At 52.7% G+C, this 10,977-nt stretch overlaps 3 protein-coding genes across 3 annotated transcripts; 2 read left to right on the top strand and 1 right to left on the bottom strand.

The window, feature by feature from the left end:
* The first annotated feature begins 2,997 nt into the window (after positions 1-2,997).
* Positions 2,998-6,616, top strand: COCSUDRAFT_47360 (hypothetical protein). The gene is made up of 8 exons (XM_005648084.1): positions 2,998-3,204; positions 3,390-3,485; positions 3,769-3,977; positions 4,183-4,282; positions 4,529-4,690; positions 5,030-5,215; positions 5,543-5,659; positions 5,944-6,616. The coding sequence occupies exons 1-8, from the start codon at positions 3,127-3,129 to the stop codon at positions 6,088-6,090; spliced, it is 1,095 nt and encodes a 364-aa protein (XP_005648141.1). The 5' UTR covers positions 2,998-3,126; the 3' UTR covers positions 6,091-6,616.
* Positions 6,617-6,751: 135 nt separating this feature from the next.
* Positions 6,752-7,788, bottom strand: COCSUDRAFT_63123 (hypothetical protein; the record flags this gene model as incomplete). Its single annotated transcript, XM_005648083.1, has 4 exons — positions 6,752-6,903; positions 7,089-7,173; positions 7,289-7,346; positions 7,661-7,788. The coding sequence occupies 4 exons, from the start codon at positions 7,786-7,788 to the stop codon at positions 6,752-6,754; spliced, it is 423 nt and encodes a 140-aa protein (XP_005648140.1).
* A 991-nt stretch (positions 7,789-8,779) lies between these two features.
* COCSUDRAFT_66004 (hypothetical protein) lies at positions 8,780-10,565 on the top strand (the record flags this gene model as incomplete). The annotated part of the gene is made up of 7 exons (XM_005648082.1): positions 8,780-9,035; positions 9,200-9,290; positions 9,391-9,529; positions 9,692-9,818; positions 9,937-10,026; positions 10,142-10,206; positions 10,406-10,565. The coding sequence occupies exons 1-7, from the start codon at positions 8,868-8,870 to the stop codon at positions 10,563-10,565; spliced, it is 840 nt and encodes a 279-aa protein (XP_005648139.1). The 5' UTR covers positions 8,780-8,867.
* Positions 10,566-10,977: the final 412 nt, after the last annotated feature.

Raw genomic sequence — 10,977 nt, 5'->3', positions numbered from 1 at the left:
TCCGACCAGAAGCGTTCCCTGCCAATATGCGCCCCCAAATCAACCTTTTCCACATCCTTCCCTGCAGACACATTGGTAGAGCCTCTGCTACAGTCCTCGAGTATCCCACCGCCCACAACAGAAAAGCGAGGCATGGGGAGCTAAAGAAGATCCTGTCTGCACTGTGCGGCAGTACACCGCGCTCTTATGCCTGGCCCTGATCTGAAGGCTGAGGTTCAGGGTCATGCCTACAGGCATACCTGTGGCTCAGCACACGCTCCACCTCGTCATCCAGCCCCTCGTGGCTGTCCATGAAGGCCGGCACAATCTCCTTCTGCAGCTTGGCGCGCTCCCGGCGCTCCGCCTCGCTGTCCTCAAAGTCACTGTTTCCCCCATAGCCGCCCTCGTCCGTGTAGGACACCTGCACCACCCACCGCACCAGCCACCTCATCAGCCCTGGCACCTCCACCTATGCTGATACACCCGCCATCCCTCGGCACATCCTCTTTGGCAGCAATGCAGCCTCCAGAAATGCATGTGTGCTTGGTTGTTTCAAATGGGCCTCCTTGTGCTCATGCCAATCTTGTGCACCCGTACTGCGCTTCTCAATAAGCGTAGCGGCAAGTACAGGTTTGTAGGAAAAATAAGAGGATGTGGCAGGAGAGGAATGTTGCTGGGGGCTGCACCTTGCTCTGGGATCGGCGCCCTTTCCGAGGCATGTCATCATCGTCGTCATCGTCATAGTACGAGGTTTTCCTGCGCTTGGGTGCAGGCGCTGGAGCCGGCGCCTCCGGAGCAAACTGGAAGTGATCCGGCTGCATGCATGCAACACACATTCAGATTCCCCGCTTCTGAATCATCCTTATTGTAGGCGCAACTGTATCGCTTCCAGCCCTGAGATGCTTTCAGCCCCAGCCTGCCCTGCAGTAAACTACCGGCCTGCCACAGAGGATGCAGGACAACATGGGCACCAGCATGCGTGCAGGCATTGCCATCGACTCAGCACCTTCGCAGGGCGGCCTCTGAGCCCAAGGGCCGCTCGCTGAGCCATCTCATAGTCCTGCTCCTGGTACACGTTTGGCTGCCTGTATGCCTGCCTGCCCGCAAATTGCTGCCCGTATGCGTCCCCATAAGCCTGCTGCGCATAGCCTGACGCGTGTACGTGCCCATAACCGTCATTCTGCACTGCCTCTTCTTCTACCTCTTCCTCATCCTCACTGGCCACCACCTGTGTGCAGGGAAGAAAACGCGTTGATTTTCTGAGCTGTAAGAGCAATTTGTCACATGCAAGCAAGCACGCTCCGATCCCGCGTCCCCTGGGGGGGGGAGGGGGCTGGATGCTTCCCTTATTTGGAGCGCGGTATATGCATCTGAAACAGTGCCAGCCCTCACCGATGCTAAGCGCCTCTTGGCTGCGGACGCCGCTGCCCTCTTGGGCCGAGCTCTGCTGCCGTTGTACTCTGCATGCAGCTGCTGTGCCAACGCTGAGTCCTCGTCCTCAGAGTCCTGCTGAGCTGCTCGCCTCTGCTGCACCATGCAATTCTTGTCAGAGACACCTCCTCTGACAGGGAAAGGCCGGTTCCACAGTAGAGATGGGTAGCGACAAACTCATTTTTGTGATGAGCAACACAGTGCCCAAAAGATCCCTTTTTGAATATAACTGACACTACCAATCCCTCTGCAAGCATGTGCTTCCATCAGCAACGGCTCAGATTACCTGCGAAGACCGATTGCCTTGGGGGACGCTCCTAGGCCTCCTGCTGTGCACCCCATAGTCCTCATCGCCGCTATCATCCCCATCTGGGCCTACAGGACAGGATCCTGGCTTATCTACAAGAAAAAACCAGCAACAGCATGATTGTTGGAATGCACATATTGAATAAGGGCACCATTGTGATCATGTGGGCATCATTGTACGGCCAAGCTACAGGAAAAAGGAGGGCTCAGCATGTGCACTGTGAACTTCAAGTTGTTTGTGCAGCCACACACCTCCCTCATCATCCGGAATTTCATCTTCGTAATACCTCCCAGCCTGTGCATTATTCCTGTGAAGCATATAGCACCAAAGTCAACAAAGTATGCTACCATCTTCCAATATAACGATGAGATCGAAAGGACTGGTGGCCAGGATGTAGGGCACGCAAGGCGCCATATAACGCACCTTGCCGGCAAAGGTTCATTGACATGCGGTGTAGCGTTTCCGTAGGCCTGGTGTTGCGGTATGGCGAGCTGGTTGTGCGGAAGATAGCCGCCCAAGGCAGCCGCGTATTGCCTTAAGTGAGCTTGTGGGTCCAGCCTTCAAGACGCCCCAACACATCGCAAAGTCAATTTATGATGATAAAAGCAAGGAGAAACGTATTCTTTCGGTTGGCATGTCAGGCAGTTTGATCGTGACTGAACTTGCCTGGCACTAGGTAAGTGGACTTGTCACAACAGATCTAAGTTTCAGCTTCACTCTAAGTCCCCACTCGACATGGACTTGCCAAAATTCGTAATGGTGCACAACATACAACGATGTATTACTACATATAAGGAGTCACATGCTTGGCCCAGCTATATAAGGAGTCTTTCATGTGAGTGCTCACCCTTGCTGTAGGTTGCCGCCTGCCCCCTGCATCCACTGAGGAGCTTGCATGCCATACTGAGCATACGGATTTGGATGAACATTTCCATTGAATGCCCCGCCAAAATTCCCATACATCGCTGCTCAACGGTCGAGACTCCTCAAAAATATGATACACCGAGGACTTGAAGTTTTCATCGGCGTGGCTCAAGCTCCTCCCCACTTAGCTATTTTCTCGCACCCATGCATTCTAGCACACCTAGCAGGTTCCCATTGCAGCAGCACACAGCTCTCCACAAGGTCTACCGAGAACCACCAAAGAAATTAACGCAGGAACGCCGTTGAGGAGCGAAGCGTTTTGGGTGATGACGTGCTCTCTACTTCCAAGGCACGCTTGAACATCACGATCCCTTTAACGAACATTACGCTTGTCAAAGTTTAAGCATTGTTGAAGTGTCTGTGCGCTCCGATCAGCTGTCGGAGGCGTGACCTGGTTCAACACAAGTTGTTCCTGAAGTGTATTGAGTTTTCCTTATTACTCACTGTGTCTGAGTCGAACAGATTTCTCAATTTTGAGGCGCTAAATGGGAGCGGGTCCAAGCAGACAAAGACCAAGGCCACAACAGCAGACGTATCCACCACCGAACGTCTACCAGCAGCAGGTGTCCAGCATAACGAAGTTGCTAAGGGTTTAGGAGGGGCTATCATCAGCTGAGTCTAGTTTGGCGTGATTCCTGGATCTTCTAATCTCGAGTTGTCAACAAGGATTTCTCGAGCTGTGTCTCTCCTATGCTCTACATCACAGGTGCTCCAAATGCCGGTGCTCAGCAGTTCTGGCTTGCTACAGGGCTTGCCTCCGTTCTACCAGGATCCCCAGTTCATCAACAATGGACACTACGGTCAATGGAGGCCGCCTTACCCACCTGCTGGACCGTTTGCACCGGTATGCTATGACCTGGTACCTTGAGGAAGCTGACCTGGAAGCTTGTAACTGAAACACCATTATCGAATTGGAGGGTCAGGAAACTATCTATGATAGGTGGTGGTAGCAAATGTCTTCTTATTCGATTATTTCTTGCGACTCTACTTGATGGGGAGCTTGTCAATTGCACATGCTGCTTCTCCTCAAGTTTTGAAAAGGCCCGTCATGGTCGACCAGAAATGGCATATGGGCCGCCTCTAGCTGAGGCGAGTCTGACAGACTGTGTTGTTTGTTGCTTGCGCAGCCACACCCGCAGTTCAGGCCGCCGGGGCCACCCATGCATCCACCCCCGCACCACCCCATGCAAGTGCCACCCGCAACTGAGCTGACGCAGACGGCCACCATCCGCAACGCAGTCAACCTCAAAAAGCCCACGCTGCGCCTGGAGCCAGTCGACGGCGACTCCAGCCGCCTCGCCGTGCACTTTAATTTTGACGCCTCAGAGCCCTGCAGGTGCGCAGCCTGCTGTTCCCGGCCTAGAGAGTGATTGTCTCGGAAAATGGGCGTTGTTGCCAGTGAGACACCCAGGCCTGGTGCATGGAAACTTGCGTGGGCATGTAGCCGCTGATGGGAGGCCATGGGTGGAACTTGTTCCCTTGACGGGCTTGTCGATGTTTTGATGGTCGAATAGATGAGGGACTGGGGTGTATTGGCGCAGTGTGACGACGTTTGTAGTGGTCATGGAGGACCCCTCGAAGTCATGCGCGCTCACGCAGTTGAAGCAGGCCATCACAGAACCTGTGTTGTATGAGAAGGGGGTGCGCGCCTGATTGACTTCACCCAACACTTGCCTTCTCTGCTCACATCCTTGATCGTCATTTCCTGCAAGCCCCTTGTATAACACAATCCGCCAGAAGGGCGTTCTTTTGGTAGCTTGAGGTTCCGCTGTTCATACCTGAGTGGGCAATTCCTGCATGCCTGTTGTGTAACAACTAGAAGGCCACAGGAGCCGTTTAATTGGAAGTCTGATGGGCCCCTGAAGGAGCATGGCTGCGGTTGTGCAGCTGGTCCTGAAGTTCCCCAAGGATGGGGCTGCGCATGCAGTGCTGGATGTGGGGCTGTATGAGGACCGGGAGCTGACATCGGCTGACGGGGAGACCTACCCGCTAGTGGTCCGCATGGAAACCATCACCGAGAAGGGCAAGGCCGACGGCCACACCCTGCAGGTGCCTGCTCCACCGCAGCAATGCACACATGTCTTGTGGCACGTCTTGGACAAAATTGTGTCTGCCGAAGACCTACTGTGCCCGAAAGGCTAGATACAAATCTGCACAGGCGGGGGGCAGCTCATGTTGCTGCAGATCTTTCTGCACTCTGCCAGTCCCAAGCAGACGTGCTGTGTGCATAGCATGAGGCAGCCAACATGGGTTCCCTGTGCTGCATGTTCACTCTGGAGAAAGCTGATGCTTACCGGGTGTGTGTGAGCGCGGATGGTCCCTTGGGTTCCTGGGGTTGCATGTTCACTGCGGAGAGGTGATTCCTGAGCTGGTGTGGGCTCTGTGCAGGAGCTAAGACCCGGCGCGGCGCAGAAGGTGTGGGTGCAGTCGCAGACCACCTTTGCGGTGCTGGTAAAAGACGAGGAGGGCGGCTGGGGTGCGCGCGTGCTGAAGCAGAAGATCTGGGTCGAGGGCGTCTCCTATGAGCTCCAGGAGATCTATGGCATGGAGAACTCAGCATCTGTGCCCTCCGTGGTGTGTTTTGCTTCCGTCCCCTCTTGCACAGAACAACTTCATGCATGTCACGCCCCAAAGCATCAAGAGCCATACCCCGGCGCCGTCCCGCCGTGACCCATGGGATAGGCTTGGGTCCATCACAAGGGGATGATGCAATGGCAATAGGATCAAAGCAATGGCATCAGAGTGCAAGGTGTGCATGCAAAGTACAGGCCAGTGCCCCCAGGGCATGGATCAGACTGGAGGTGCGAGTGACTGATGCCTACAAGAGCATGTGAGGGCAGATAAGCGATTACAGTCATAAAAATGCGCGAGAAGCAAGTAAGAAGTGCTGATGCCGTGCAGGGCGAGGGGACGCTGGAAGAAAATGAGGAGCGGCTGTGCGTTATCTGCCTCGTCAACGAGCGCGACACCACCGTGCTCCCCTGCCGGCACCTCTGCATGTGCCACGACTGCGCGCAGGTGCCCGCACATGCCATGTCCTGCGATTAGCCGTGGCCTTTTGCCCGAGGCCTGTCTTTACACCCTGCCCTGCATTCCAAAGAAGGCTTTACGTATGTCAGGTCCAAGCTTGTACCTTAGGGTTCAGCAGATTACAACTTCGGTGCTCTGTTTTGCATTCCCCTGGCTTCAGCCTGCTCTGCTCCAATCGCGGGATATGTTTCTCTGCTCGGAATTCAAATCACGCGTTGCATGCACCTTTCACAATGCGCTCTCTTTGAGGTGGGATCTGGCAACTTGTGCAGGAGCTGCGGAAGCAGACGTCCAAGTGTCCAATCTGTCGTAATCATGTGGAGTCCCTGCTGCACATCAAGATGGCCCAGCGCAAATCCAAGCCGCAAGTCGACTCGTCTGCCAAGGTTGCTGAAGCCGTCAAGGACCTCAAGTTGTAGTATTCCCCCAGGGAACCCTCAGAATACGCATGCAAGGTGGCCACCTCTTGGGATTCTATTTTTTGCGCAAGGAGTAGCGCCGGGTTTCACTCAGAGACAGGAACGCTCTGACCCCAGTTGGTGAGGATTGGTTTGGAGCGTCTCTGGCTGATTATTATTTCTTGATGGGCAAAAAAAAGGCTATGCTGGATTGTTGGCATACTGGATGGGCATCCTTGCAGACATCTCAGTTTTGTTCTGCTGATTTTAGTTGATACCTCTCCTCCTTGGGACACAGACCGTGTCACTGCCAGTAGCAGTGTGATGACAGCAAATGCGTTTGTTGAGCTGGCTGGTATGAATAAGCCTCAAGTGAATAGGGAAGACCTTTTTCTACCAGAAGAGTCCTTGACATGATGATGTCGACAATGTGGAGGCCGACAGAGCTGCAGCATGATATTATAATTGAGGTTGATGTACTATTAACCTTTTGTCGAAGCATTATACTTGCTGATTGGTCATGTAATATGTAGGGTTTGTGCAACTCAGCTTAATGATTAACAAGACGCCATACAGCTGTTGCAATCGTATACCATGGTTACAAATAAGGTCATTGTGGACATGAAAACATCAGTTGGACCTGTGTGAAGTGGTCAATCCTGCACACTGCTTGTGAAGGGTGCTATAATTTGTATGCATCTTTCCTTGCAGCCCTGCTCTCTATGGATTGTGTGACCAGTGCTTTGATGTCTGGCGTGCTGCTGAACGCTCCTGCCACTATCGGCACCAGCATGAATGCATCTGCTGGGCTGATCTCCTCTCCCTCCCTCAGACCTGTAAGCCACACAGCTCCCGGCCGCTCAACTCTGCTGTACAGCCTATGGCACTTTTCTGGATGACCTTCCAGGTCAGCATGTGCTTGCAAATGCTTGAAGACAGAAGGATAGATTGAATCGTCAGTCAATGACAGGTGCTTCCTCATTAGTCACAGCATTGTGGATGAATGGAATGGTTCGGACCTAGGCTGAGCTGGACAATGGAGTCCACTGCAATGTCGATCTTATCCTGCAGTTTTCCCCTCGGCTTCTCGGTCAGTTTGTACTTCTGCGCAAGCAAACACGGACAATTTTGATCTCAATTTGATTCAGAAGCACATGGATGATGCGAATGAGGAGGGTACATAATTTGTCCAGGCCAGGTATGATCTGCATGTGCTCACCTCATGGATTTCATCTCTGGCACCGTCAATGCGTTCCACCTCGATCTCAATATCCTGCCTGCGTATGCAATGAGGAGGCTCAAGGCACCTGGCTTGAAATATCATACCCCAAATCTTCATGGCCCCGGCTGGCGGGGGGCGGTATAAATCACGAGCACCGTGCCCACGTTTAATTGGGTCTTGCTTGGATCTGGCGAGTCCATCAAGGGGTGGGATTTTGGCAGCCTTTACTGCAGGTTGTCTGCAGGCGCAACTTGCCTCTGGCAGGAAAAGCGTGTAATAATAATGATAATAATCATCATCTTCATCTTCATGGGCAAGTAAGAATTGCGGATCACAGGTGTGAAGAGATCAAAGGGTGCGGGGACACACGTGACTCTGACACGGCGAGCTGACGCCATGATGAGCTTCCCTGATACAAGGCCTCCTGCTGTTGTGGCCATGTACAGGTACAGCAGCACAAGTCTCCTCTGCCCCACCTGCCGAGAACTCTGACACATGAGAAGACAGGTGCACATCGCCAGAGCCGTGACATAATGTTGTGATACATTTGACATGATCATAGGGCAACGAGTGAGGAGCAATCAGTCTTTCCCGAGCGGATGCAATGCTTGCATGATTGGGAGCATTCACCTTCCCGTAAGCTCGCTCCCACTCTGCTGTGGCCTCCACAAACTCAGGCAGGCCTGACTCGTACAAGAGCTGTCTGCAAAATTCCGGGTACGACTGCAACACACCGTACTATCAGCCAGCTTGAAGCACGTCTATCTTGTTATGAGCATGCAGATCTTTTAAGGCAGCACTGCTATAGCGACTACACGAGTTCTGCAAATCTCCACCATGATGTCATTGCCGATGCCACCAGACGGGCTGCTCAACCTCGACAGCAATCCAACGACTGGTAAAGCCCCTTGAATTTGCCTCGCCACCCTTTTCACAAAATCCAGCGGTCCCCTGAAACCAAGAGAACTTCAATTCATATATTGAGTCCCCAAGGAAGAACGCAACAAGCAAGAACAAATCACGGTCCACATGGGTTCATCAATGTCCTCACCCTCCTCCTTCTTGCAGAGCTGCCCTTGCGCACGTGAGTCGCCTTCTTGATCTAATGGGAGCAATACGCGGGGAACAGCTTGCCAGTTCACAACTTAAGCTCCTTACTGCATACAGAAAGTCAGTTGTCTTAGATTCTCATGAATCTGAGGGCACCTGAAGAAGTATATATACGTCAGATCACATGGGCTGTTTGCACCTGTCTTTGGATTTGCAGTCCATCCGATGAGCCTTGGGTCACAAATTTGCGCCATCACCGAGAATTCCACAGTCTACAAGAGCTGTTGTGAGTGTTTATTGTCCAGGAAAGATTTGACTGTCGGATAAATGTTCGAGATCAGAAACTCCAATGCCCTCACTTCCCTTTCGAGATTGAGGGGACAACGAGGCGGCCATGTTGCTCAAGTTCTGTTGGTCTCCTCGTGACTCTGAGCCTACAAAATAGCTACTTGGTTCTTGTTTGACAAATAGTGAAAGAAATTGATCCGAGATCTGACACCTTTCAAGAGGGGCACAACTCATCATCATGGCACTTCAGCAGGGACAGCGAAGGCAAGAAGACATCGATTTGGTTGAAGACATTCGAGAGCATTGGCGCCAGCCAAAGTTCTTGTTGAGCAGATTCCAGACATGGGTGACCCTACAGCCAGTTGCTGTCGAGGCTCTGGTGGCAACGCTTGCTGGAAGTGGTCAGGTGAGCCTTCGATTCTCATTTGGCCCACCGCAATTCTCCAACTACGACCAAATACTTTCTTCTTTGCACGACTGTATTGAAAGGTTCAAGTGCAGGAATCAATATTTACACACAAAACACTCGTACTAGCTGGCCATCCTGATAGAGGTGTCATTTGCCAACAGGGAGCCTTGCTTGGTGGCGTGATGGGGTCCATCTCGAAGATGGATCCTAATTCAACAAATCAGCTGCTGAATCAACCCAACTCCAACCCAGGTTTGCTATCTGCCATTTGGCCCATGGAATGCCATCATAGATGTGACCATGAGTTCCCCACGGGCTCACATGAAATATGGGAGTGTCTGTTGCATCGCAGACATGGTGAAGCAGATGCAAGCGTTCCAGAGCGGGGGGCCCTGGGTGCAAGCGCGCAACTTTGCAGTGCTGACCGGTGTGGGAGCGGGACTCACAGTGGCCATCAAGCGGATTCGAGGCAAAGAGGATGTTTACTCCACGTGCGTGCTCGCACACATTGAATTTAAGCTTCTCTTCAATTAGTGATGTCCCTTGGGTGATCGCATGGGTCGTCCTGCATGCATCATCGGTACAGCTGAGAGTGCCCATTGAATCATCGTTGTCATTTCTCTGGTTCTGATTTCAGAGATTTGCATGTGCAGAATGGCCTCGGCTTTTGGTTCGGGCGTGGCATTCTCTCTGGTGTCCGGCATGACAGCGGGGAACAAGCTGCAGGGCGCTTTCACAACAGGCACCCTCTTTGCCCTGTTCCAAGGCGCCTTCTACCAGGTGAGAGCAGCGTGGAGGCAATCGACCCTGCATCAGCCTTCAATGATGCCTTGAGCAGTACATACATGAAGGCCTTCTTGCATTAGTACACTTGTCAACTTTCTTGCATGCTGTGCAGCTCGGTAAGAAGTTCAAGTCTGGAAACACCACAGAGGAGCTCCCGGAGTATGCTCGCGCGACCCACCTGCTGGCAACACTGGGCTTCCAGGTAAGCCAATGGGCAGCCAAGCAGCACCCATCCCATCTGACCATTCCCATCTGTCCTGCCTTGATGCCTTCCATAAAGTACTCTTTACTGAGTAACACCGCATGTGCAATTGCAGAAGTACCAGAAGAACTTGAAGACAGGGCAGCTCAACGACAGTACCCTCATGCTCTGGAATGACAGGTGAAACTATCCCTACTCGACCCCCATCCTTGCCATATGGCATCCATCCTTCAAGCAGCTCCATCCTGTTTTTGTTTGGTTATTTGTACATCTATCCCTCTGGAGACAGAGCCTGCGCACACAAGGCTTGGCTAAGTCAGGCCCTGAAGGGAGATATATCTAAGTGGCCTGTGTCTGAGGCGTGGTTGTGTGCTGGCAGTGCTCTGAGGGAAGTGAAGATCCCACCGGGGCCGCGGCTGCTCATCATGCACCACCTTGAGCGCTACAGGCATGTGCTCAAGCCGGGCATGCCGCTGCCGCAGCCGCCGCCGCTGCCGCCGCAGCACATGCAGGGGCAGGCTGCAGTGCAGCGCAAGTAGAGCTGCGGCTATTACTGTCGCTGCATCTGTCCCTGATCACTTGTGGTAGTGCGATGGAGCGAGCGTCGCGGGATGTTCATTGCCGCTATATGAACGCTTTAGGCTTGGGGGTCTGACAGCCAGCTCTCTCTGGCTATTCTAGGTGTGATTGGCTCAGACTGTGTCATTGTTGTTGCTCGAAAATGGGACACGGTTTTCTAATATGGCGCTCTGACAATGGAAGTCTCTATTACGTTTTTTATAATGTTTGGAGGAATGTCGGTGGGTTGCCTGTCTGCTTGTCATAAGTGTCCGCATGCCTATCCCAACCTCTGTAAAAGGCCTTGAACACGCAGCAGCAGTTCTTCGATTTCATTTGCAAGGGGCGGTATGATTTTATATTTCATTGCATGCAGGAGCAGACCCTAGTTCT

Source organism: Coccomyxa subellipsoidea, assembly GCF_000258705.1.
Source record: "Coccomyxa subellipsoidea C-169, whole genome shotgun sequence".
Lineage (NCBI taxonomy): Eukaryota > Viridiplantae > Chlorophyta > Trebouxiophyceae > Coccomyxaceae > Coccomyxa > Coccomyxa subellipsoidea.
This window is presented reverse-complemented; position numbering and strand designations above follow the sequence as displayed.